The following is a 21,882-nucleotide window of genomic DNA, read 5'->3' on the forward strand; positions in this document are numbered from 1 at the left end:
CCGGCAACGGGCCGGGCGGGCAGCAGCGCCCGCGGAGAGAGCGCGGCCCAGCGCCGCGTGTCACTCACCGTTTGAAATGCTCGATGATCTTCTCTTCCCGCACATTCTCCGGTAAGTTGCCCACCCAGAGGTGCCTGGTTTCCCGGACCATGCTGGGCGGTGCGCCGGCGGCCGCTGGTGCGGGTTCTCCCTCGCCGGCTTCGTACGAGCCCGTCAGCGCCGGGAGGCGGGCGCCGAGGCCGAGGCGGCGGCGGCGGCGGCTGCGGCGGTGGCGTCGGCAGCGGCGGCGGCTCCTCCGGCTCCCCCCCGTGCAGAGACCATCCCTCTCCCCCAGGTTCTGACTCTCGGGCCTCGCAGCTCCGCTCTGCCGCCACCACACACCCGAAGCCGACCCTCGCGCTCCGGCGGCGCATGCGCCCGGGCGGCGGCGGGCGGGGGAGCGGGGAGGAGGGGCGAGCGGGACCCGGGCGGCCGCGGCTACGACGGAGCTGGCGCTGTGGCAGCCGGACGCTTCCCACCGGCGCGCGCGGCCCGCCTCCCTCGCCGCGGGCACGCGCGCGTCCGCCCGCCCGCCGCGGCCGAGACGCCGAGTTCCTCCCAGCCGGCGCGCAGGCGCGCGGGGGAGGGAGGAACGCGGGGCCTGGAAGCGACGCTCGCGCGCCCGGGCCTGAGGCGCACGCGCGCTGCCGCGCAGGGAGCCGGCCGCGGGGCGGGCGCGCAGTCAGACCTGCGGCGCTGGGCGGGCGGGGGCGGCCTCCCGCCGCTCGGGCCCGGGTCCCGGGAGCCGCCGGCCCGCGGGAAGAAAGGAGAAAGGCGGCTGGCCCTGAGAGGGCTGCGCGTCGGAGCGGCGGCCGGGGCCCGTCCGGGGGGCAGCCGCGTCTCCTGCCCCCTGTCGGCTTCTGCCCGCTTCCGGGCGCTTGGATCCCCGCCCGCTTGGGAAAGTGTCAACTAGGCCGCCCTCCGCCGCCCCGCGGAGCAGCGACGGCCTCAGAAACCCGTCCCTCCCAAGATCATTAGCTTGTAACGTTAAGCAACTGTACTTTATAGAGGACCTTGCGAAATGTTTTTGCAAGATATCCTAGCTGATCCTTATGGTACGCCGGGAATACGAGTGAACTGCGACGGCCACATGTGTGATAGTGTTAAAAAAAAAAAAAAGGGATTTACACGGAGATTTACTATGATTTAATATCTAAGCATAGGAACGGATCAGACCTCTCTGGCCTTCCCAGGCCTGAGGACCTTTAAAGACCACACCTGAGCTTGTGTATAAAGGCCAGTTAGGGGCGCCTGGGCGGCTCGTTGGCTAAGCATCCGCCTTCCGCTCAGGCCAGGATCCCGGGTGGGGTATTCGGCGCCGCGGGGGGCTCCCTGCGCTGCGGGGGCCTGCTTTCTCTCTCTCCCTCTGCCATCCCCCCCCCCCCCCGCTTGTCTGTGCTCCTCTCTCTCTGTCAAATAAATAAATTATTTAATAAAATACCCATTAACAGAACCCCAGAGAAAACCCACAAAATTAAGACAATTGAGTCCAGGAAAACGGAATCGTTTAGAATAGTCAGCCACTCAATTTTCTTTTCCATTCTTTATTAAGTACAGAAATAAAATATCAAAAGTGCGGTGCTTCATGTACACACCACATTTTAAATATGTGGTCTCATTCACTGTCTCCTTATCACCAAACTATGCTATTTTGAAGTGGAAATGTGGTCATCCGGATGCGCCTGGGTGGTTCAGCGGTTTAGCGCCTGCCTTCGGCTCAGGGCGTGATCCTGGAATCCCAGAATTGAGTCCCGCATCGGGCTCCCTGCGTGGAGCCTGCTTCTCCCTCTGCCTGTGTCTCGGACCCTCTCTCTGTGTCTCTCATGAATGAATGAATAAAATCTTAAAAAAAAAAAAGAAAAGAAAAGAAAATCTGGTCATCACAATCAACGGCACTAGTACCTGGGGTCACCGGTGCATAATTAGTTTCTTAGGTGCCATAGACAGTAATGCTCCAAGTCGGTTTTTTTGTTGTTTTTTCACCACATAGTCCTAATGTGAGTTTCTTAATGATGGTGTCTGGCTGAGAGTCACATCAACTTTTCTTGTATTTGGTTTAATCGCCCATACCAAATAAACTTGATCAGTTGAGATAATCTCTCCTCCCTCCTCTCAGGACATTGAGGAAGCTAAGCAAGCCCCTGCCTTACACAGTTGCAACAATTACAGTACAAGATCAGCTAGCTGAGGTGCTAACCTTACCACCCATTTGAAATTATTTTTGGAATTTTGACAAATTACTTCTAAAACTTCTAGATTCCGAGCCAGGTAATTTAACTGGCTTAACTTCAGTAAGAGAAACAGAAGGAGGTGGTCAAGAAAATCTAGAAACTGAAAAGCCCACTACAATATTGGCACTCATTGATAATTTAGTTAAGGTATTTAGTGCCACCCCAGAGGTTAATCTTGTCTTCATTGCAAGTCAGTCATTAAGTGAAATGGAGATTTGTGTTCTTAAAAATATTGTGGAATTGACTACTCAGTAAAAAAAAATAATAATAATAATAATAATTAATTAAATTAAAAATCCCACATTCAGATGCAGGATTGCCCATTTACATTTGGCCATTTTTTGTCACAACTATCACGTAAGGAGTGTCAAGAGCACACTATTAACCTAAACTCATGAACTATATAGTTCTGCCTATACCACCGCAGTTGGTGTTGAAATGACATGCATTTTTCCATGAACCATGCATTTCAATATAAGCAACCACAATTTGAAACACATTTTAAAATAGGATGTAAATTACTCATTTAAAATTTCATAGGCTCTGAATTAGCTGAAATCTCTTGGGAAAGACCAAAGTGCGATCATGAAGAAGAAGAGATTCAGCTCAGTTGCATTAAGACGGGCAACTGACAAAGAGGATGATTCACAATAGCATCTTGCAATTACAGAAGGAAAGGGCATATCTCACCTTCCATGCAGACTTCATGCTGAAGACAAATCAAAGGGCTGAAAAAAAGGGGGGGGGGGAGGAGCCTTTTAGAAGCAAAATCATTACATTAGTTAATTATTGAATACGGTATTTTGCATCCATCTAGGACTCCCACAGAACAACAAAAGAATAAACTAGAACAAAATAAGAAGCAATTAAGATATTTTTTCGAATGCGTTCTTCAATGGCACAAGAATGAGGGGACATTAAGTAAAAGTTAAAGCAACATGTTTACCACCTAAAAATTTTTTTGAACTAGTTCTCTTAGGTTAGTCTAAAGGGGGATCCCTGGGTGGCGCAGCGGTTTGGCGCCTGCCTTTGGCCCAGGGCGCGATCCTGGAGACGCAGGATCGAATCCCACATCAGGCTCCCGGTGCATGGAGCCTGTTTCTCCCTCTGCCTGTGTCTCTGCCTCTCTCTCTCTCTCTCTGTGACTATCATAAATAAATAAAAAAATTAAAAAAAAAAAAAAAAAAAGGTTAGTCTAAAGGTCTTGTAACAACAGTGCTGATTTTCCATGTAAAAAGCAGAGTAGATACTTAATTTCTGTAAGTTAATTTGAAATGGGCAGTTATTTACGAATACTTTACAAATACCTTTAAGTCCCCCCACCTTTGGGAAGTAGTGGAGGAGAAACCTGGTGGAAAATTACCAACACACAAATCGTTAAGCAGTTGAGTCAAAGTTCTCCCAAAGACCTTTAGAGATCATAGAATGTCAAAAAGATTAGAAGCAAATGTCAACTTAACGGTATCATTTCTCATCTTGCCAGAGATTCACCAAACATCCAAGAAACAGTCTCTCCAACAATATAAAGGCTAGCAAAATCCCACCAAACATCATTTGATAGCATCTTATACTCAGATTCTCTTGAAGTGTTAGTCAAAATAACTGGCACCAAAACTAGCAACCAAAGCAATCATTTTAGTTTCTCGGGTTTTTAAAATGTCAACAGACATCAGCCTAAATGGGTAATTCAATAGTAAAACAACATTTTAATTTTTATCTGCTTAAATTCTTAATGTGCTCCTATGATGCCAAAAGAAAAAAATATGACACGAATTTCAATTGAACAGATTCATTTAAAGGAAAAATAGCTCACATTTAGATGATAGGTTCAAACGAGTGATCCAAGTAGGAATTTTATCTTTATTAAACTTAAGAGTGGCAGGTTAAAAGTACTGTCCATGTTCCTTACTGATTCTTTCAGCATAACAAATGCTACATGACCATGAGCTTCATATTATACTAGAAAAACACAACACTGATGATATAATGAGAGACATTATATATAACAGAAAGAGTCCTGGGTTAAGAATCAAAAATTCCAATTCCAATTTTGTCACTGTCTATAATGAACGAGCCATAGCAATTAAATCCTGAAAGTCTCAATATCCCTATATGCAAAATGAAATAATCTGCTTTCTCTACCAAAAAAGGTTGCTAGAAGGATCAGAAAAGATGATGTATGTAAAAGGACTTGGAAGTAACACACCACAAAAATATCATGAATACTATTAAGTTGACCACTAATTTCATATTAATGTCAAAACTAAGCATCAGTTGAAATTAAGAACATATCATTATCAATTTTCAGGGTTTTTTTTTTTTTTAAGATTGTATTTATTTATAATGAGAGACAGAGAGAGGCAGAGACACAGGCAGAGGGAGAAGCAGGCTCCATGCAGGGAGCCCGACGGAGGATTCGATCCCAGGACTCCAGGATCATGCCCTGGGTGGAAGGGAGGCGCTCAACCACCAAACCATCCAGGCGTCCCAATTTTCAGGGTTAAAGCCTATATAGGTCCTATAGTCCAATCAAAATGCAGTGATCGCATATTAAGTACATAGTTCTTTGTTCATTTTTGCTTTTTCTATTCCAAAGTTCTTAATAACAACAAAACTGGTAAGTACATGCCCATTACACACTCCCAAATCAAGTGTCTGATTTTTTCAGTGCCTTTCATTTTTATTGGCAATGTATCAGGAAACACTGGGAAAGCTTTTCTCTACTTCTGTCTTTGGTACAAATATTTACAAAGGCAGAATTTCTTCATCAGCATTTATCTTTGTATGTTTTCAACAGCAAGGCAACCCACTCTGTTATTCTGATTTTTAAATTTATTTTAACAATTAATAATTGATGCTCATTGAAAAAGATCAAAAGTAGGGTGTGATCTCTGCTTTCATCTATGATAAATGGATGGTGAAGTGAATTTCCTCATTTGAGTATTAATGATAATTCAGAAAGATAACATTAAAAGCAGAGCCATTTGCAACGAGGAATTAAACTAGATGTGTTTTTAATCAGGTCTTATTTTCACACTGTGAGGAGCTCCTGTATTTAGCATGCTAGACGTGCTCAAAGAGTTCAGTCATGCGTAATGGAAGCCCAGTTGGGGAAAGCATCTGAGCCTCAAACTCAGGCTTTGAATGCTAACCTAGCCAATAGAGCAGATAAATTAATATCAACATTTAAACAGGAGGACAGAATCATTACCAGGAATTTAACAATAATTTGGTTACAAATTTAGTCCTAAGCTATTAAAATTAAGCTATTTCATGACAAAACATATACTTAAAATATAAGCATTTGTTCCTAAAGGCATCAAATAAAAATAAATTAACTAGCTCTAAAATGATCAAAGCCTACTTGACAACTTGACAATACAAATTCCTTCTATTATTAGAATCAGTTTTTCTCAAAACAGTAGAAAATAAAACTGACAACACAGCTATATTATCCTCAAAAAGCGTTTGACATATTGTAGTTTTGAGGGTCAACTGGTGAAAGAGAGACCAGTCCATTAACAGATTTATTTTGATATAGCAGACCCAGTCTGGTGGAATTACATATACATAAATTATCAGAACTTCAATCAATTGAACATTAGCCAGCTAGTCCTCTAAATCATACTTTCAGCAAGCTAACATCTCATAATCTTCTTTACTGTTCAAACTCTAAGTAAGCTAAATAATTTATCCCACATTGTTTTTAGTATTCCAGAAATGAATGTAATGGCTGACATTTTCTTTAAAAAAAAAAAAATCCATTCTTATGTTTTTACCATTTCCTTGGAAAGTTGCTCTATGAGGAAACACTGCTAACGCACCTAATATTCAGAATTATGAATATAATTTATTAATGTTTATGGAATTGGGAAAAATGGACTGGAAGGATGTTTGCAAATACATTAATCACAGCTTTGACTATGTGGTAGAATTTAATTTTTTTCTTTCCATAAAGTTAACGTGCCGTGTAGTTTCAAGTGTACAATATAGTGATTCAGCAATGCTATATACATTACTGAGCGCTCATCATAAGTGTCCTCTTAATCCCCTTCACCTATTTCACCTATTGCCCCCACCTACCTCACCTGAGATTTAAAAATTTTTTAAAGTTTTTATTCAGGGCAGCCCGGGTGGCTCAGTGGTTTTGTGTCGCCTTCAGCCCAGGGCGTGATCCTGGAGTCCCGGGATCCAGTCCCACATCTGGCTCCCTGCAAGGAGCCTGCTTCTCCCTCTGCCTGTGTCTCTCTCATGAATAAAGAAGTAAAATCCTTTAAAAAAAAAAAAAAGTTTTTTAGGAAATATAGATGAATAAAAACTTTTTAAAATTAAAATCTTAGATGAATAAAAACTTTATATTTTTTAAAATATTTTATTTGTTTATTCCTGAGAGACACAGAGAGAGAGGCAGAGGGAGAGACACAGGCAGAGGGAAAAAGCAGGCTCCATGCAGGGAGCCTGATTCGGGAATATGATCCTGGAACTCCAGGATCACGCCCGGGGGCCAAAGGCAGGTGCTAAACCACTGAGCCCCCTGGGGCGTCCCCCTAAAACACTTTTCAATTATAATTTCCTTTGATTAACATATGTTGCATTTATAATTAGAAAAAGATAATAAAAACACTTTTGGAAGTCAGTCTCTGGGTTACTTTAAGTTCTCTGAAATGTTGATGTTGGACTATACTAAATCAACATATTTATGTTAAGGGGTCCCAGGTGAACAAAATGTTATTATTCACTATGTTAATTTGGAGATTTCACTCAACCTTTTAAACCTCTATTGTTGATCCTCATGTGAGAAAAAATTTAACCTTCTTCACTAGCAGTGATATACATTAACCAAATCACTCTATGCATAGGAGATTGGAACTTTTAAACACCAGGAAGTAAGCAGAATGGAAATAAATAAGGCTATTGATTAATTCAGAGAAGATAAAGCATACTTGATGGAATCTCAAAAATAATACCACCAAATAAAATGCGTTTAGTAACTTGTTACATATGTATTGAAATTTTCAGCATACTTAGGGTTTTAAGCTCCCTGCTCTAGTTTGAAGTAGAAAAAAATTTAAAAACTTATTTATGGGGACGACTGGGTGGCTCAGCATCTGCCTTAGGCTGAGGGCGTGATCGGGCAGTCCCAGGATCAAGTCCCACATTGGGCTTCCTGCATGGAGCCTGCTTCTCTCTCTCTCTCTCATTAATAAATAAAATCTTTAAAAAAAACTTATTAAGGTACTCCTTTGAAATGTTTTTAAAACTATGTCCTTTTTGGGATCCCTGGGTGGCGCAGCGGCTTAGCGCCTGCCTTTGACCCAGGGCACGATCCTGGAGACCCGGGATGGAATCCCACATCGGGCTCCCGGTGCATGGAGCCTGCTTCTCCCTCTGCCTATGTCTCTGCCTCTCTCTCTCTGTGTGACTATCATAAATAAATAAAAATTTAAAAATAAATAAAACTACGTCCATTTTAATTCAATTATTGTTATTTAATAGTAATACCTCTTTAAATCACATCACTACCTCAGTAATCTTCAGGATGGTAATGATTGCTAATTTTATATAATATTCCACAATTAAGACACCTAAAACCTTTTGGCCTAAAATAAAACCATACTATTTGAAGACTATATAAGACAGGATTCCTTTCTGAATTAAATGATGGGATTATTTTTAAGGCTTTAAAAAGTTAAATTTCAGTATTTTGACAGAGGAGCTCATTGAACTTTTTCAGGCCATATACTACAAAAGTCATGAGAAACACTGCTTATACTTTTATTTGGAAGATACTTTGGCTGGGGAAAAAAAAAGAATTCCTCAGGCTAACTCTCTTGGAGGATGGTAGATTAACTTAAAATGACTTTTCTAAGAAAACAGAACCATTAAGAGTCATAACCAATGATCTCACCGTATACTGTTAGCTGGTGAAGGGGCATAGTGGGATGAACTAATAAAAGGGATCTGTGTTTTCCAGATAATTGAAGCACACACAAGCATAAACCTTTCACTTAAAACACTCGGAAAAGTGGCTTCAAATCGGGTTACTCTTGTCTTTCACAATTTTCAGCTTAAATATATTGTACCATCAAGATCAGTTTCCAGAGACTCTAATTATTAGACTCCATCTAAAAACTTTGTTTTTATGCCTATTTAAAATTATAAAACATACAAATAAATGAATAGGTTCAAAAAAAAATATGTGGCGGGGGATCCCTGGGTGGCTGAGCAGTTTAGTGCCTGCCTTGGGCCCAGGGTGTGATCCCGGGGTCGGGTCCCACATGGGGCTCCCTGCATGGAACCTGCTTCTCCCTCTGCCTGTGTTGTCTCTCTGCCTCTCTCTCTCTGTGTCTCTCATGAATAAATAAAATCTTTTAAAAATAATAAATAATTTAAAAAGATGTGGCATGCCTGGCTGGCTAAGTGGGTAGTGTATGAGACCCTTTTTTTTAAATTAATTTTTTATTGGTGTTCAATTTACCAACATACAGAATAACCCCCAGTGCCTGTCACCCATTCACCCCCACCCCCCACCCTCCTCCCCCCCTTCTACCACCCCTTGTTCGTTTCCCAGAGTTAGGAGTCTTTATGTTCTGTCTCCCTTTCTGATATTTCCCACACATTTCTTCTCCCTTCCCTTATATTCCCTTTCACTATTATTTATATTCCCCAAATGAATGAGAACATATAATGTTTGTCCTTCTCCGATTGACTTACTTCACTCAGCATAATACCCTCCAGTTCCATCCACGTTGAAGCTGTATGAGACCCTTGATCTTGGAGTTGTGAGTTCGAGCCCTACTCTGGATGTAGAATTTCCTTAAAAAATTTTTTTTTAATTATAAAACGTAACAAAATTTTCTTCCCCTTACTTAGTGGTGCTATCCTTACTTTATGGACTCTGACTTCTGACTTTAAAGACTCATTAACCCTACTTTGTTAGGACAGAACGTCTAACCAAAATCCTGCCCATTCAAGGGACAGCTGATCTGGTCGTTTCCAAGCTTCAAAATATCGTCTCGCTGGCAGGAGGAGAATTCTATTACTTGCTAGCGCTTCAACAGCCTGTTCAACAGCTTTTTATATACTACGAGTTCCTGTTAGGAATCTGGCACCACCTCAAAATTCCCACCGGGAAGAAAGCTCTCCCTTCCTTAGGGCCCACTGCGTGGCTCCGCCCAGAGCCTTGACCCGCCCTGACCTCGGCCTCTGCGCGGTCACTGGTGCGCCCGCACCTGCGGGGCAGCGGAACACGCCGCCCAACGACTTCAGAGCCAAGAAGTGCGGCTCGCGACCCTAAGATGTCAAGTTGCAAGTGCCACGTCCGTCTTTGGGGGCCCCCGAGGAGCCTTGTTCGCGGACCTGCTCCCTCTTTTCAACCTTCCGTCTGCAAGGCTCTGAAGCCGCATTACGCGCTGAACCAATGCAGGAAGGCAGTGCCTCCCCCCGCCCCGCCCCGCCCCCCCGGGAAACGAAGGTCCTTCAAAAGGAAGGGGGGCGGGGGGGGGCGGCAAGGAAACAAAGCTGGGGCTGGAGACGTGGCCGACCTCCGCGACCCGCCGAGGGAACCCTCCTTAACCTCAACCTGCTGGATTTCAGACACGGGCTTGCACGGAAGTGGATCCCACGGCCAGATAAAAAGAGGTGGGGGGTGGGGAGGCGGTGGCCTTTTTTTTTTTTTTTTTAAGAACCCACAGCCCCGGCCGTCATCTCCCCCACGCTCCTAAGGAAAGAGGAAAAGGAAAATAAAACCAAAGGCACCTTGAGAAAGAGCAAAGGCCGTTGCTATGGTGACCACTCCGCGCAGCCCGGGACAAGGAGCTGCCGCGCCGGGGCCCTTTGTTTGTCCGCGGCCGCGCACCCAGGGCAGCCCGCCTCGGCGACCCGGGGCAGCGTTCCAAAGAAAGGACACCTCTATTATTCTCGCTTGGCGAGCACGACGCGCAGCCCCGCCACCTCCCCTCCCCCGCCCCCCTCCCCCCTCCGTCGGAGAAAGCGCCGCCGCCGCGCCGCGGGCGCCCGACCCAACATGGCGCACGCGGGGCTGGAAGGAGGCCGACCGGGCACGGCGCGACCTCAGCCCCTGGGCACGGGGCGGGGGGGGGAACGGGGTCGAGGACACCCCTCCAGGGGCTGCGGCGGCGCCCGAGGGGGAGCTGAGGAAACGGGAGGAAGGAGGGCGCGCCCGAGACGCCCAGACGCACTTTGCCGGCGGAGACGCCCTAGTGCGCAAGCGCGCGGAGCAACGGGGCGACCGCCGAGGCCCTGCCCCTCCCCCCGCCGAGGCCCCAACGCGCCTGCGCAGCCACGGGGCGTGGGGGAGGGGAGGAAACCCCGCTCCCTCCTCGTGAGAGCGCCGCGCCCCGCCCCGCCCCGCCCCGCCGCGCGCGCACGCCCCCCTCTCACACTTGCACACGCGCGCGCCGGACTCGCCGCCCAATCCGGCGCGCACGCTCCGGGAGGGAGGCGGGGCGGGGGCTGAGCCCGCGACCCCCCCCTTTTTTTTTTTTTTTTTTTTTTTTTTTTTTTTTTTGGTGGGTAAGATGTTTCCCTGAGAAGTTTCTGGAAAGACGGAGCCCGAGGGAAGCTGGGGGATGGGGCGCGCAGAGAAGCGAGCGCTTTCTGAGAGAAAGAAAGCGGAACGTCCGGAGCGGAGCCCAGGAGCGCCGGGACCTCACGGGGACCGCAGCCGCCGCGCCCTCCGAGGCCCCGGAAGACCTGCCCGGCTCACTGGAGGCCTGCGTGGAGGGAGAGCCGACCCCGCCCGGCGCCGCCCGCGCCTCCTCCGGCTGCAGCGCCCGCCGACCTGGGGCTCCCGGCCCCGTGTCCTTTGACCCCCCCGCCCCGTCCCACTTCACGCTGCGGGCTTGGACGCCCCAGGGGGCGGCCGCTCCCTCCCCGCGCCGCTCGGCTCCGTCGGCCTTTGCCCCCTGAAGTCGGCCTCCGGCCGCGGGGCCCCGCCCCGTCTGCGGGCTCGAGAAGCGGCGTGGAGGGTCGCCGGAGCTGTGGCGGCGGGGGGGGGGGGAAGGGCCCACGGCGCCTTTTATTGCTCCGCTCGTGGCCTGGCGCGGCCGCCATTTTGTAACGCGGCCGCCATTTCGCGGGGCGTTGGGGGAGGGGCGCGCGCCGCCGAGGCCGGCGGGGGGCGGGGCCGGCGACGACTCCAGGGGTGGCCACGCCCGGTGCCCCGCCCCCGCCGTGCCCCGCCCCCTCGCCCCCTCGCCCCAGCCGCGAAGGCGAGCGCGTCCCCTTTGTTCTTGGCCTCTGGGCTCGGGCGCCGCCGCCCCGGAGCCGCGCGTGCGCCGCGTGTGACCCCGACCGGCCGCAGGGGAGGGGCGTGGGGGGGCGCCCGGTCCCGATTCCCGGCTGCCCGGGGCCCCTCACCCCCACCCCCCGCGGAGGTGAAGGCGCTCCCTGGAGCCCTGCGCGCCGACGGGAGCCGAGCCTCGGCAGCGGGGGGGAGGGGCCCACGGGGCGTGCCTCCTGCACCCGCGCAGCCGAGAGGTCGGGCTCGGGAAAAGAGAACAAAAAAAAAAAATTTTTTTTTTTTTTTTTTTCTTTTTAAAAGTGTCTTTGAAGTGCTGTCACCAGTAGGAGAACCGAGGCGTTGCCGCTCATTGGCTGGCCGCGAGGCACGCACTGCGCAACTGGTTTCTGATAGGTTTTACGGCCCATTATTTCCATGCGAGCCATAAACTGGAACAATAGACGGGGATGTATTATTTCTGTCTGCCCAGAACCTCTTCCATTTAACTCTTCTAAAGCTCCCCCTGAGTGTGTAAATAGAAAATTGACTCCCTAAAACGTGCCTTCCAGTGTCCTCTTCGAAACTTGAAAGAGCCTTTGTCTTCCGAGATTTCAAGGGAATATTTAACGCGAGTGTTGGCATTTTAATGTTCACTTTTGCGGCTTGAGTCAACAAAGCCAGGAAATTCGAGAGTGAGGCTGCCGTCTTTGTCCTCCAGCCTTGCCTTTTTTTTTTTTTTTTTTTTTTTTGTGCAAGGTATTTTTGTTGAATGGTGGTGGTGGTGGTGGTGGTGGTGGTTTTAAGTTTTGTTTTTCTTCGCGGCAGCAGGAGTTCCTAACCGAGCCAACCCTTCTCTGGCTCTAGTCTTTGGGTGTTGCAGCCACAGTAGGGTTTCACGCCCGCCACCCCTTACTGTGTAGGAATTACAGGGGGTTGGTTATTTGTTTCAGTGATAGGGAGTTAAGCTCATAATGACAGGATGAAAAGTTTTAAAAAATATATATATGGGATTGTCAAGGGAACAGATCAGGATTTGATGGCTTCCAGATGAAAGAAACATCCGAGGAGTGGCTGTTAGATCCCAAATTTTGTCTTCGTTTCAGTAGGAGCAAAAGCACTGCGTGGAATTTTAAATTTTCATGCTCCCATCTCAATATGAAGCACAATATTGTACATTTTTTTTGACATTGAGATCTTAACGAAAATCATTGTTTTTGAAATGCTATTACATTTTTTGCCTTCACGGCCAAGATTAAGCACTATGAAGCCATTCATTTTATTGGGAATTAGGACAGATTATCCTAATAACACAGACAACACGTTATGCCTTTACGAACCAGACAGTTGAAATTTAGAAAATGATTGCACAATTCACTTTGTACAGATGTAGGTGTTCCACCTAATTCTAATTCCTAGAATTTGTTTTTTTATTTACAAAGCATGTTCTTATTTCACACCTTTAACTGTTACACTTAATACTAAGCTAAAAGAAAAAAAAAATACTAAGCTAAAAGCACATCCTTTGTTTTTTTTTTTTTTTTTGCACAAAATATTTTCAGTTTGTATTTTCTTTAGAGTGGATGGTATTTTGTGCTGTTCACCTCTCCCTTAGGACCAATGGCATGGGTTCGCAAAAACAGTTGAACAGAAATTCAGGAAACTCCTCTCCCATCTTTATGTTAGCCTCAAAACATTTTCCAGCTTGCTAAGCCAGAAAGCCCGAACAGTATTAAACAGGTGGACTTTAAACGTGCAGAGAGCCATGTTCAAATAAACAGATCCTGAATTACAACAATCTCATGATCTGTCCTTGGAATAAATATGCTTTGTATGTAGTCTAGGACTGGTTTCATTTTGTCAAATCCTGCAGGACGAGAGAATTCCACCATCGCCAATCCATTGTTCCCGTAGTTTTTCTTTTTCAACTGTGCTGCTGAATTCATTTGTACCACTTTGTGTTCCTAGAGAGAGATTGGATGTTAACTAGACCCTTTAATTATACAAAGATCCTTAGCCAGGGCAGAGTCTAAGCGGTATGTGCTAGGCCCCTTGGGCTTATTTTTTTGGCATTTGGTGAAGATCGTGTGCAGCTTTTCTAAGCAATGTAGAAATGCTGAAGATCTCTAGCCATTGTTCCAGGAAAGGACAGCTTTTTCATGCCAAATTCTAGCATAGGAGGGAATTTAAAACAATAACCGTAATAACCTTTTCCTGGTAAGGATAAATGAGCTCTTTTAGAGACTTTAGTAATATGGGAAGTTCTTCAAAATATTTTTGGCAGCAATGAAGCACTCCCACATGCTGTAATAGTCTTCCCTTTTGAGGCAAAACTCAGAAATTCAGCACTTCAGAAGTACTGGAGTTCAAAGAACAAATCTTTGCAGCCAATAGTATGTTTCTTAAAAAAATAGAAACACGTCTATGAAAATAAGACTCCTGGAACAACCCAACATTTGTCTTGCCAGAGTACAAATAGTCATTCCTATAACTAGATTCTATCCTGATAATTGTGCAGATTATAGGAACCTATTGATTTCTCATTTCGGCATCATTTATTTTTTTTTAATTTTAATTTTTTTTTATTTATTTATGATAGTCACAGAGAGAGAGAGAGAGGCAGAGACATAGGCAGAGGGAGAAGCAGGCTCCATGCACCGGGAGCCCGACGTGGGATTCGATCCTGGGTCTCCAGGATCGCGCCCCGGGCCAAAGGCAGGCGCCAAACCGCTGCGCCACCCAGGGATCCATCGGCATCATTTAAAGGGCTTATATAGGGCAGCCCGGGTGGCTCAGCGGTTTAGCCCCGCCTTCGGCCCAGGGTATGACACTGGAGACCCAGGATCCAGTCCCACGTGGGGCTCCCTGCAGGGAGCCTGCTTCTCCCTCTCCCTGTGTCTCTGCCTCTCTTGTCTCTCATGAATAAATAAAATCTTTAAAATAAATAAATACACAAATGGCTTATATAAACAAACACATCAAGAAGTCTTCTAAAAAGTCAGGATCTTTATTATTTTATTTAATAATCAACTTTGTGCCAAGTATTTAGGATATGTCACTGAAGAAAACAGATTGCTGTTCTCATGAAACTTAACTGGTTTGGGGACAGAGGTACAGGGGTGTGGTGGGAGAGAGAGAAGAGACAAGGATAGAAGCAGGAGTCCAAGAGGAGGCTGAGTAACCCAAAAGAAAGATGGGGGATGGCTTCACTGCCTAAGGGATCCTGGATATATATATATTTTTTTTTTTTTTAGATTTTTTTTTTAAGATTTTATGTATTCATGAGAAACAGAGAGGCAGAGACACAGGCAGGGGGAGAAGCAGGCTCCACTGGCTGAGCTGCTGGCGCTGCCCATGGATCTATTTTGAAGGTTAATCCAAAAGGCCTTGCTGATGTATTGATCATAGAGTTGATAAGAGAAATCAAAGATAAACCTGAGGTTTTTGACCTAAGCAACTAAAAAGGTTGAGTTGTAATCAACTGAAATAGACTGAAATCAACACTGGCTAGAACAGGGTTTTGTTTTGTTTTTTGTGGGGGAGGGGAGGCTTGTTTTTTTAATATATTTGCCAGAGGTGTGGAGAGAGACCAAGCAGGGGGAGCTGCAGGCAGAGGAAGAAGCAGGCTCCCCGCTGAGCAGGGAGCCTGACTCGGGGCTCAATCCCAGGACCCCTGGGATCCTGACCTGAGCCACCCAGGCACCCCTGCCAAACCCTAGGCACAGTTTTATAAAGGAATATTTAGAGCTCAGTTTTAAGTATGTTCAGTTTGAGGTATTAGGTATTCAGATGGAGACATTAGGTAGGCTGTTGGATGTGAATCTCGAGTTCAGAAAGAAGTTCTGAAGATCTATATTTTTATGTATTATTTATGAGATCCATCGTATATATGTGTGTGTGAAACAGAGAGACAGCCAGTGAGACAAGACTGGGAAGGAGAGTTTGGGAGTTATCAGCATATGAATGGAATTTAAAGTTTGAAACTGGATGACCTCACCAAGAGAATAATCAGGAAAAGGAACCAGGAAAGCCCCGGGGCACTCTGACACTTATGAGGTCTCAGAAGTCAGGAACTTGCAAAGCCTCTGAGAAGGAACAAACCAGTTAGGGAGGAGGAAATCCCAGAGAGAGCAGTGTCCTGGAAGTGAGAGGAAGAAACTGAAGGAGGAGGGAGTGATCAATGTGATCGCCTGTGGAATGCTGCCAAGAGGTGAAGGGGAGGCCGGAGGATGGCTGTCGGAGCACCGAGGAGGTCATCGGTGACCTTGACAAGAGAAGTTTTGGTGGAGCGGTGGGGCAAGAGCTCGATTGGACTAGATTAAAGAAAAACATCACTGGGGATCCTTGGGTGGCTCAGTGGTTTAGCGCCTGCCTTCGGCCCAGGGCATGATCCTGGAGTCCTGGGATCGAGTCCCATGTCGGGCTCCCTGCGTGGAGCCTGCTTCTCCCTCTGCCTGTGTCTCTGCCTCTCTCTGTGTCTCTCATGAATTAATAAATAAAATCTTTTAAAAAATCAGTTTATCTGGAGTGCCTCTGGGAAAAGTAATGCAGTAGACTTGGAGGGGAAGATGCCAGGGACGGCGACGGTAGAAAGTACATTCCAGCTCACAAATTTCCTGGGTCAGTGAGAGACTCAGGAACTCAAAACCTGTAGGCTCCTGGGAGAATGATTACACCCTCAGGATATGGTCTGCTTCTAGCCCGGTAGCTGTTCCATAATGACATGAATAATACACAATTTCTTTGGAAAAGAATACTACCTTCCTACAGACTCTGCAAATTCTGAACTTGGAATTTGGTCGGTACCTGGAAGAATTTGGTCAGTAGGCCAAAGACTCTAGCAGAGAGCTTTTCCTGGAATTTATGTAACCGTCAGTGCTCACCGGCAGTCTGAGGTGATTCAGCCAGTCGTGCAGTGCTTGCTTAGAGATGCAACAAAGCAGACCTTGCCCTCGTTTCTCAAGCCTGTACCTCAATAATCCCTGATGACTCTGCAGCATTTGTTGGACTTCCTGTAAAAAGCCTAGACCAATGATGGCAAATTGACTCTGTCGCAAGAATAGTAATGCCTTAAGATCGAAGTGCCCCATCGTTTCCTTTCAATAGGTTTCCTGCACCTGTCCCACGGGAGCCTGCTCCGGCAACAGCAATCCCTAGTGAACGACAATTAACTGGATTGGCTGTGTGCTTTATTTGAAAACGTGTTTATCGTCCTGGGTTTGAGCTCCACTGTTAGAATCCTCTGTACTGATAAATATAGATCAGTTAAAAATTTTAAATTTTTACAAAGATTTTATTTATTGATTCATGAGAGACACACACACAGAGAGGCAGAGACACAGGCAGAGGGAGAAGCAGGTTCCATGCAGGGAGCCTGATGTGAGACTCGATCCCAGGACCCCAAGATCATGGCCTGGGCCAAAGGCAGGCACCCAACTGCTGAGCCACCCAGGCATCCCGATCAGTTAAAATCTTTATTTTCAATTGTATTACCTTACTATTTCTTAGCGGAGCATGTGATTAAATACGGATTTAAAGTATTTATGGGCATTTTATCCTGAAACACCTACGCTGAATAGTCATTGAAACCATCTCTATTTGGAAGTATTTATCAATTTGGATGCAGCCTAGAATGTGGTTAAGATTATATTTCCTAATACTCATGAAATGCTGCACTGGCTAGCCTATGTAGTCTTCAACTGGTTTTCCCTTGTCCCAGCACATGCTATGCTTCTATCAGTTACCCTGATTTGTCAGGGTTCTTTTGAGGGCTGAGGAAGACTGTCTCCCTACAATGAAATATCAGAATCCTAGGGCATTCTGATACATCTGTTTTGTGGGACTTTCTCACACCTCCTGAAAATCACTGATGTAGAACTTAAGGATTTTATTTATTTATTAGAGAGAGAGCATGTAGGGGGAGCAGCAGAGGCAGAGGGAGAAGCAGGATTTCTACTGAGTGGGGAGCCTGATGTGAGGCTCGACCCCAGGACCCTGCCTGAGTCAAAGGCAGACACTTAACCAACTGAGCCACCCACATGTCCCTGATGTAGAACTTAAATATAGCTGAGCAACCCAGAGGCCATTTTCTTCACAAACTGGTTAGTTGACTTGAGGTTTATTTCCAATGATATGAGTGCATCAGTTGCTGGCACGCAGGATATATCATGAATATTTGACTTCCTTGAAAGGTCTAAGAGTACTACATTTTTAAAAAGACATATCTCCTTTCTTCTTATTTATTTTTTAGTAGGCTCTATGACCCACGTGGGGCTTGAACTTCAGAGCCCAAGATCAAGAGTCACATGCTCAACCAAGGGACCCAGCCAGAACCCGCATAGCTCCTTTCTTATTTTGAAAAAAATATAACATTTAGGGCAACCCGGGTGGCTCAGCGGTTTTAGCGCGCCTGCCTTCGGCCCGGGGCCTGATCCTGGAGACCTGAGATCTAGTCCCACGTCGGGCTCCCTGCATGGAGCCTGCTTCTCCCTCTGCCTGTGTCTCTGCCTCTCTCTCTGTGTGTCTCTCATGAATAAATAAATAAAATCTTTAAAAATATATATATAACATTTATTATATTGGAGAAATTGAAAATATTTGTACAAATATCATGCTGGATGTTTCTAGCCATTGGTTATCGTTTTGCCTTTTGAAAAAAAACAGAACAAAATTTAGGTTTTTTGTTTTTCTTGACAAACCCTCTGAATATTTGAACTTATCTCTATGTGAAACATGTTGAGTTCATTTATTTTGCATTTGTTTAATAAATGTTTAATTGACTTATTTTTTATTTTTTATTTTTTAAAATATAGTATTTATTTATTCATGAGAGACACGGGGAGAGAGAGGCAGAGACACAGAGGGAGATGCAGGCTCCATGCAGGGAGCCCGACGTGGGACTCGATCATGGGATTCCAGGATCATGCCCTGAGCCAAAGGAAGACACTCAACCACTGAGCTATCCAGGCATCCCTTAATTGACTTTTAAATAGAGAATGGAGAGTTGGCTGCACAAGGAAAGCAGAAAAATGGAGAGGTAGCTGGTAAAAGATGAGTAGCTGGAGAATATGATATCTAGAGAAGTTGGCTTGTTTTGAGGTGGAAGAAATTATAATACTTTTTTTTTTAATTTTTTATTTATTTGAGAGAGACCAAGAGAGTGGAGGGAGGGGCAGGGACAAACAGACACTGTGCTCAGTGAAGAGCCGCACACACAGGGCTTGATTTCACAACTCTGAGATCATGACCTGAGCCGAAACCAAGAGTCGGACACTTAACCAACTGAGCCACCCAGGCACCCCTACAATACTTTATTGTAACACTGCTTATATAATAGATAATCGATGTGGGCAGGAGAGTTTGACTGGATCCATGTTCTTAAGTAGGGGAGAAGGACTGCATACAGGATGGAATTGGCTTTGGGAAGGAGTATAAAATGGTTCATCTATCTCCAGCCAATTAAGCCAAATGTTCTGTTTGGGGCACACCCCTGGGGGCTGGCGTGCAATGGCTGCAAACAGTACCCTCCTTGGTAGTGTATGCAGCTTGTTGCTTGAAGGGGTTGCCTTCAGGGACCTTGGAGACAGTGGACGTTCATGTCTGACCTCATGCTGTCCCCAATCTAGGCTCCAGATAGGTATACAGGTGCCTTTAGAAAGCCTCAGGGCATAGTGACCAGAGTCCACATTGGCCAGGTCACTATGTCCATCGGTACCAAGCTGCAGAACATGTGATTGAGCTACCAAGGAACATGTGATTGAGGCTCTAAGCAGGGCCAAGTTCAAAATCCCTGGTTGCAGGAAGATCCACATCTTCAAGAAGTGGGGTTTTACTGGGTTTAATGTGAACAGAATTAAAGACATGGTGGCTGAAAAGCATATGCCCGGTGACCATGGGGTCAAATACATCACTAATGGTGACCCTCTGAACAAATGTCATGCCCTGCACTCGTGAGAACTTTGATACTGCTCTCTCCTTATTCATACCCATCAATAAATCCTACTTTCTGTCCAAAAGTAATAAATGGAGGGGCAGCCCGGGTGGCTCAGTGGTTTAGTGCCTGCCTTTGACCCAGGGCCTAATCCTGGAGACCAGGGATCGAGTCCCACGTTGGGTTCCCTGCATGGAGCCTGCTTCTCCCTCTGCCTGCATCTCTGTCTCTGTCTCTCTCTCTCTCTCTGTGTCTCTCATGAATAAATAAAATCTTAAAAAATAATAATAGATGATAAATAGAAATTGTTCCAACTTAATAAGAGAAATGATGACATCATACAGCAGTCAAGAGGTTTTGATTTACTTCCTATGTTCTTGGGCATGTCTCGTAAACTTTTTTGGCAGGATCTCTGTGTGGTATATTTGCTACCAAATGATCATTTTCTAAAATAGTGCCTGGCAAACAGTAGTTGTTCAATAAATATTCACTGAATTAATTTTAGGAACTATCTATTAAACCTCTATACTACATATGCCACATCTATTCCACGGGGTTGTTTCAAAGATCCAATAAAACGAGAGAATGGAGTAAAAGTGCTTTATCATCCAAGAAATGCTATTCAAATCAAAGGTGTTTGTGTTTAGAAGAGTTAGAATAAAGTCCACTGAATTTTTTGACTCCTTAAATGAGAAATATATAAATGTGAAAACATGGTCATTGTTGCTTATACTTTTTTTTTTTTTTTTCCTCAGAGGGATCTATCAAAACTTAAAGAGTTTATCAACTGGCTTGAAATTCAAGGTGGACTACAGCGTTACACAAAATGGGGTTTGGCCTTTTAACTCGCGTAACATCACAGAACTGACAAAGTATAAAAAGGCTAACATACCAAAACCATCTAAGTCAGCTAGTTTTATGTGAATAGCATAAATAAATGTTTCAAGTTACATCCTTTTAAGTTTGTTGTCCAGGATCACTACATCTCACATGAGGCTCAAACTCACAACCCGGAGTTCAAGAGTTGCGTGCTCTTCTGACTGAACCAGCCAGGCACCCCTCAAGTTACATTTGTAATTCTGAGCACATAAGTATTATATGTCCTTTTCTTTCTCTCTTTGTTTTGCTTTGTTTTTTGGTAGACTGTAATTTCCAGAGCAAATACTGTATTGGAGATGTGGATTTACTTTTCTGGGTAACAATAAAGCTTCAAGCATATTGATGTTTCTGCTGAGAATTTTTTTTTTAAGATCCCCTTTATTTATTTGAGACAGAGCATGAGCGGCGGGGGCGGGGGGGGGGAAGAGGGTGAGAAGCAGACTCCCCATTGAGCAGGGAGCTCAATATGGGACTCAATCCCAGGACCCTGAGGTCATGACCTGAACTGAAGGCAAACAGGCTTAACTGACTGAGTGACCCAGGCTCCCTGTGAGAATTTCTTTTCTTTAAGATTTTATTTATTTATTTGAGAGAGAGAGAGAGAGAGCATGAGTGCACTGGCAGGGGGTGGGGCAGAGGGAGAGGGAGAGAATCTCACAGACTTACACTGAGCATGGGGCCTGATGCAGGGCTCAATCTCATGCCCCTAAGATCATGTGTGACCTGAGCTGAAATCGAGAGTCAGACACTTAACAGACTATTTATTTTCATGATAAATCTATATGATTTTCCTATGTATTATAGTACTGATCTAGACCAAAGTTCTAACTGATAAGAATAAGAAAAAAAATTCCCATTCAGTGCATTTCCATTTTCTTACCATTCCAGGGACTAAAGTAAGTAATATACTTAATTGCTGGAGTTTGAAAGCAACTTCCTATATGCTAAGGTGTTTTTTTTTTTTTTCTCCAGTAAACTCTACCCCCAACGTGGGGCTCAAACTCTGACCCCGAGATCAAGGGCCACATGCTCTATTGACTGAGCCAGCCAGGTGCCCCATGCTAAGGTTTTATTCCCTAATCTTTGGTTCTGATGGAATATCTGCAAGGAGAAGTAAATCAACTCATGCCATCATTTTCAATTTTTCATTATCACTGGTGATTAGATATTACATAATTAGCCAAGGTCATACGAGAGGATTCAGTGGAGCAATTTAGGATTAAATCTAGAAATTAAACATTAGGAACTCACTGGGATTCCCATAAGTGTTTTTAAGTGTTGTAATACGGGGATGCTTAATTAGACTTCCAGCTTAGTTCCTGCTGTTACCCAGCACCAGGCCTTTTAGTATTACCTAGAAAAAATAGTCAGTTCTCAGAAGATCTCAGAAGTCAAGCTCAAGCTGAGGAAAGATGTGTGCTGAGTAATGCAACTCAGCCCACTTCCTTGTAAAGCTGGAAGTGCCATATGTGTTTTTCTAATTAGCCCCAATGGATTCCTTCTAGGCATGATTAGGTGTCATGAAGCCAACCATTCTGCCTCTGGGGATTTGTGCATTCTCT

At 45.4% G+C, this 21,882-nt stretch overlaps 1 protein-coding gene, 3 long non-coding RNA genes and 1 other non-coding gene across 6 annotated transcripts in view; 2 read left to right on the forward strand and 3 right to left on the reverse strand.

The window, feature by feature from the left end:
• Positions 1-459, reverse strand: part of SPEN (spen family transcriptional repressor) — a 95,064-nt gene extending 94,605 nt beyond the window's left edge. The window contains exon 1 of the mRNA XM_025447169.3: positions 69-459. Coding sequence (XP_025302954.3) covers positions 69-151 — 83 coding nt within the window. The 5' untranslated portion in view covers positions 152-459. The remainder of the gene's footprint in view (positions 1-68) is intronic.
• Positions 1-20,667, forward strand: LOC112659934 (uncharacterized). Of its 2 annotated transcripts, none has more exons than XR_007409107.1 (3): positions 1-111; positions 18,324-18,547; positions 20,197-20,667. It is a non-coding gene; the product is annotated as an uncharacterized LOC112659934 (long non-coding RNA). The 2 variants fall into 2 exon arrangements; XR_003136588.3 differs by lacking the exon at positions 1-111 and adding an exon at positions 9,112-9,911.
• On the reverse strand, positions 1,568-10,323 carry LOC125754546 (uncharacterized). Its single transcript, XR_007409100.1, has 3 exons — positions 10,029-10,323; positions 2,961-2,998; positions 1,568-1,881 (listed from the first exon to the last, which is right to left on the reverse strand). It is a non-coding gene; the product is annotated as an uncharacterized LOC125754546 (long non-coding RNA).
• LOC112659935 (uncharacterized) overlaps positions 12,777-21,882 on the reverse strand; it is a 25,328-nt gene continuing 16,222 nt past the window's right edge. The window contains exon 3 of the long non-coding RNA XR_003136590.3: positions 12,777-13,475. This is a non-coding gene — a long non-coding RNA (uncharacterized LOC112659935). The remainder of the gene's footprint in view (positions 13,476-21,882) is intronic.
• LOC112660732 (small nucleolar RNA SNORA70) lies at positions 18,960-19,099 on the forward strand. Its single transcript, XR_003137170.1, has one exon. It is a non-coding gene; the product is annotated as a small nucleolar RNA SNORA70 (small nucleolar RNA).

The sequence above is a fragment of the Canis lupus genome, chromosome 2 (assembly GCF_003254725.2).
Source record: "Canis lupus dingo isolate Sandy chromosome 2, ASM325472v2, whole genome shotgun sequence".
Taxonomy (NCBI): domain Eukaryota; kingdom Metazoa; phylum Chordata; class Mammalia; order Carnivora; family Canidae; genus Canis; species Canis lupus.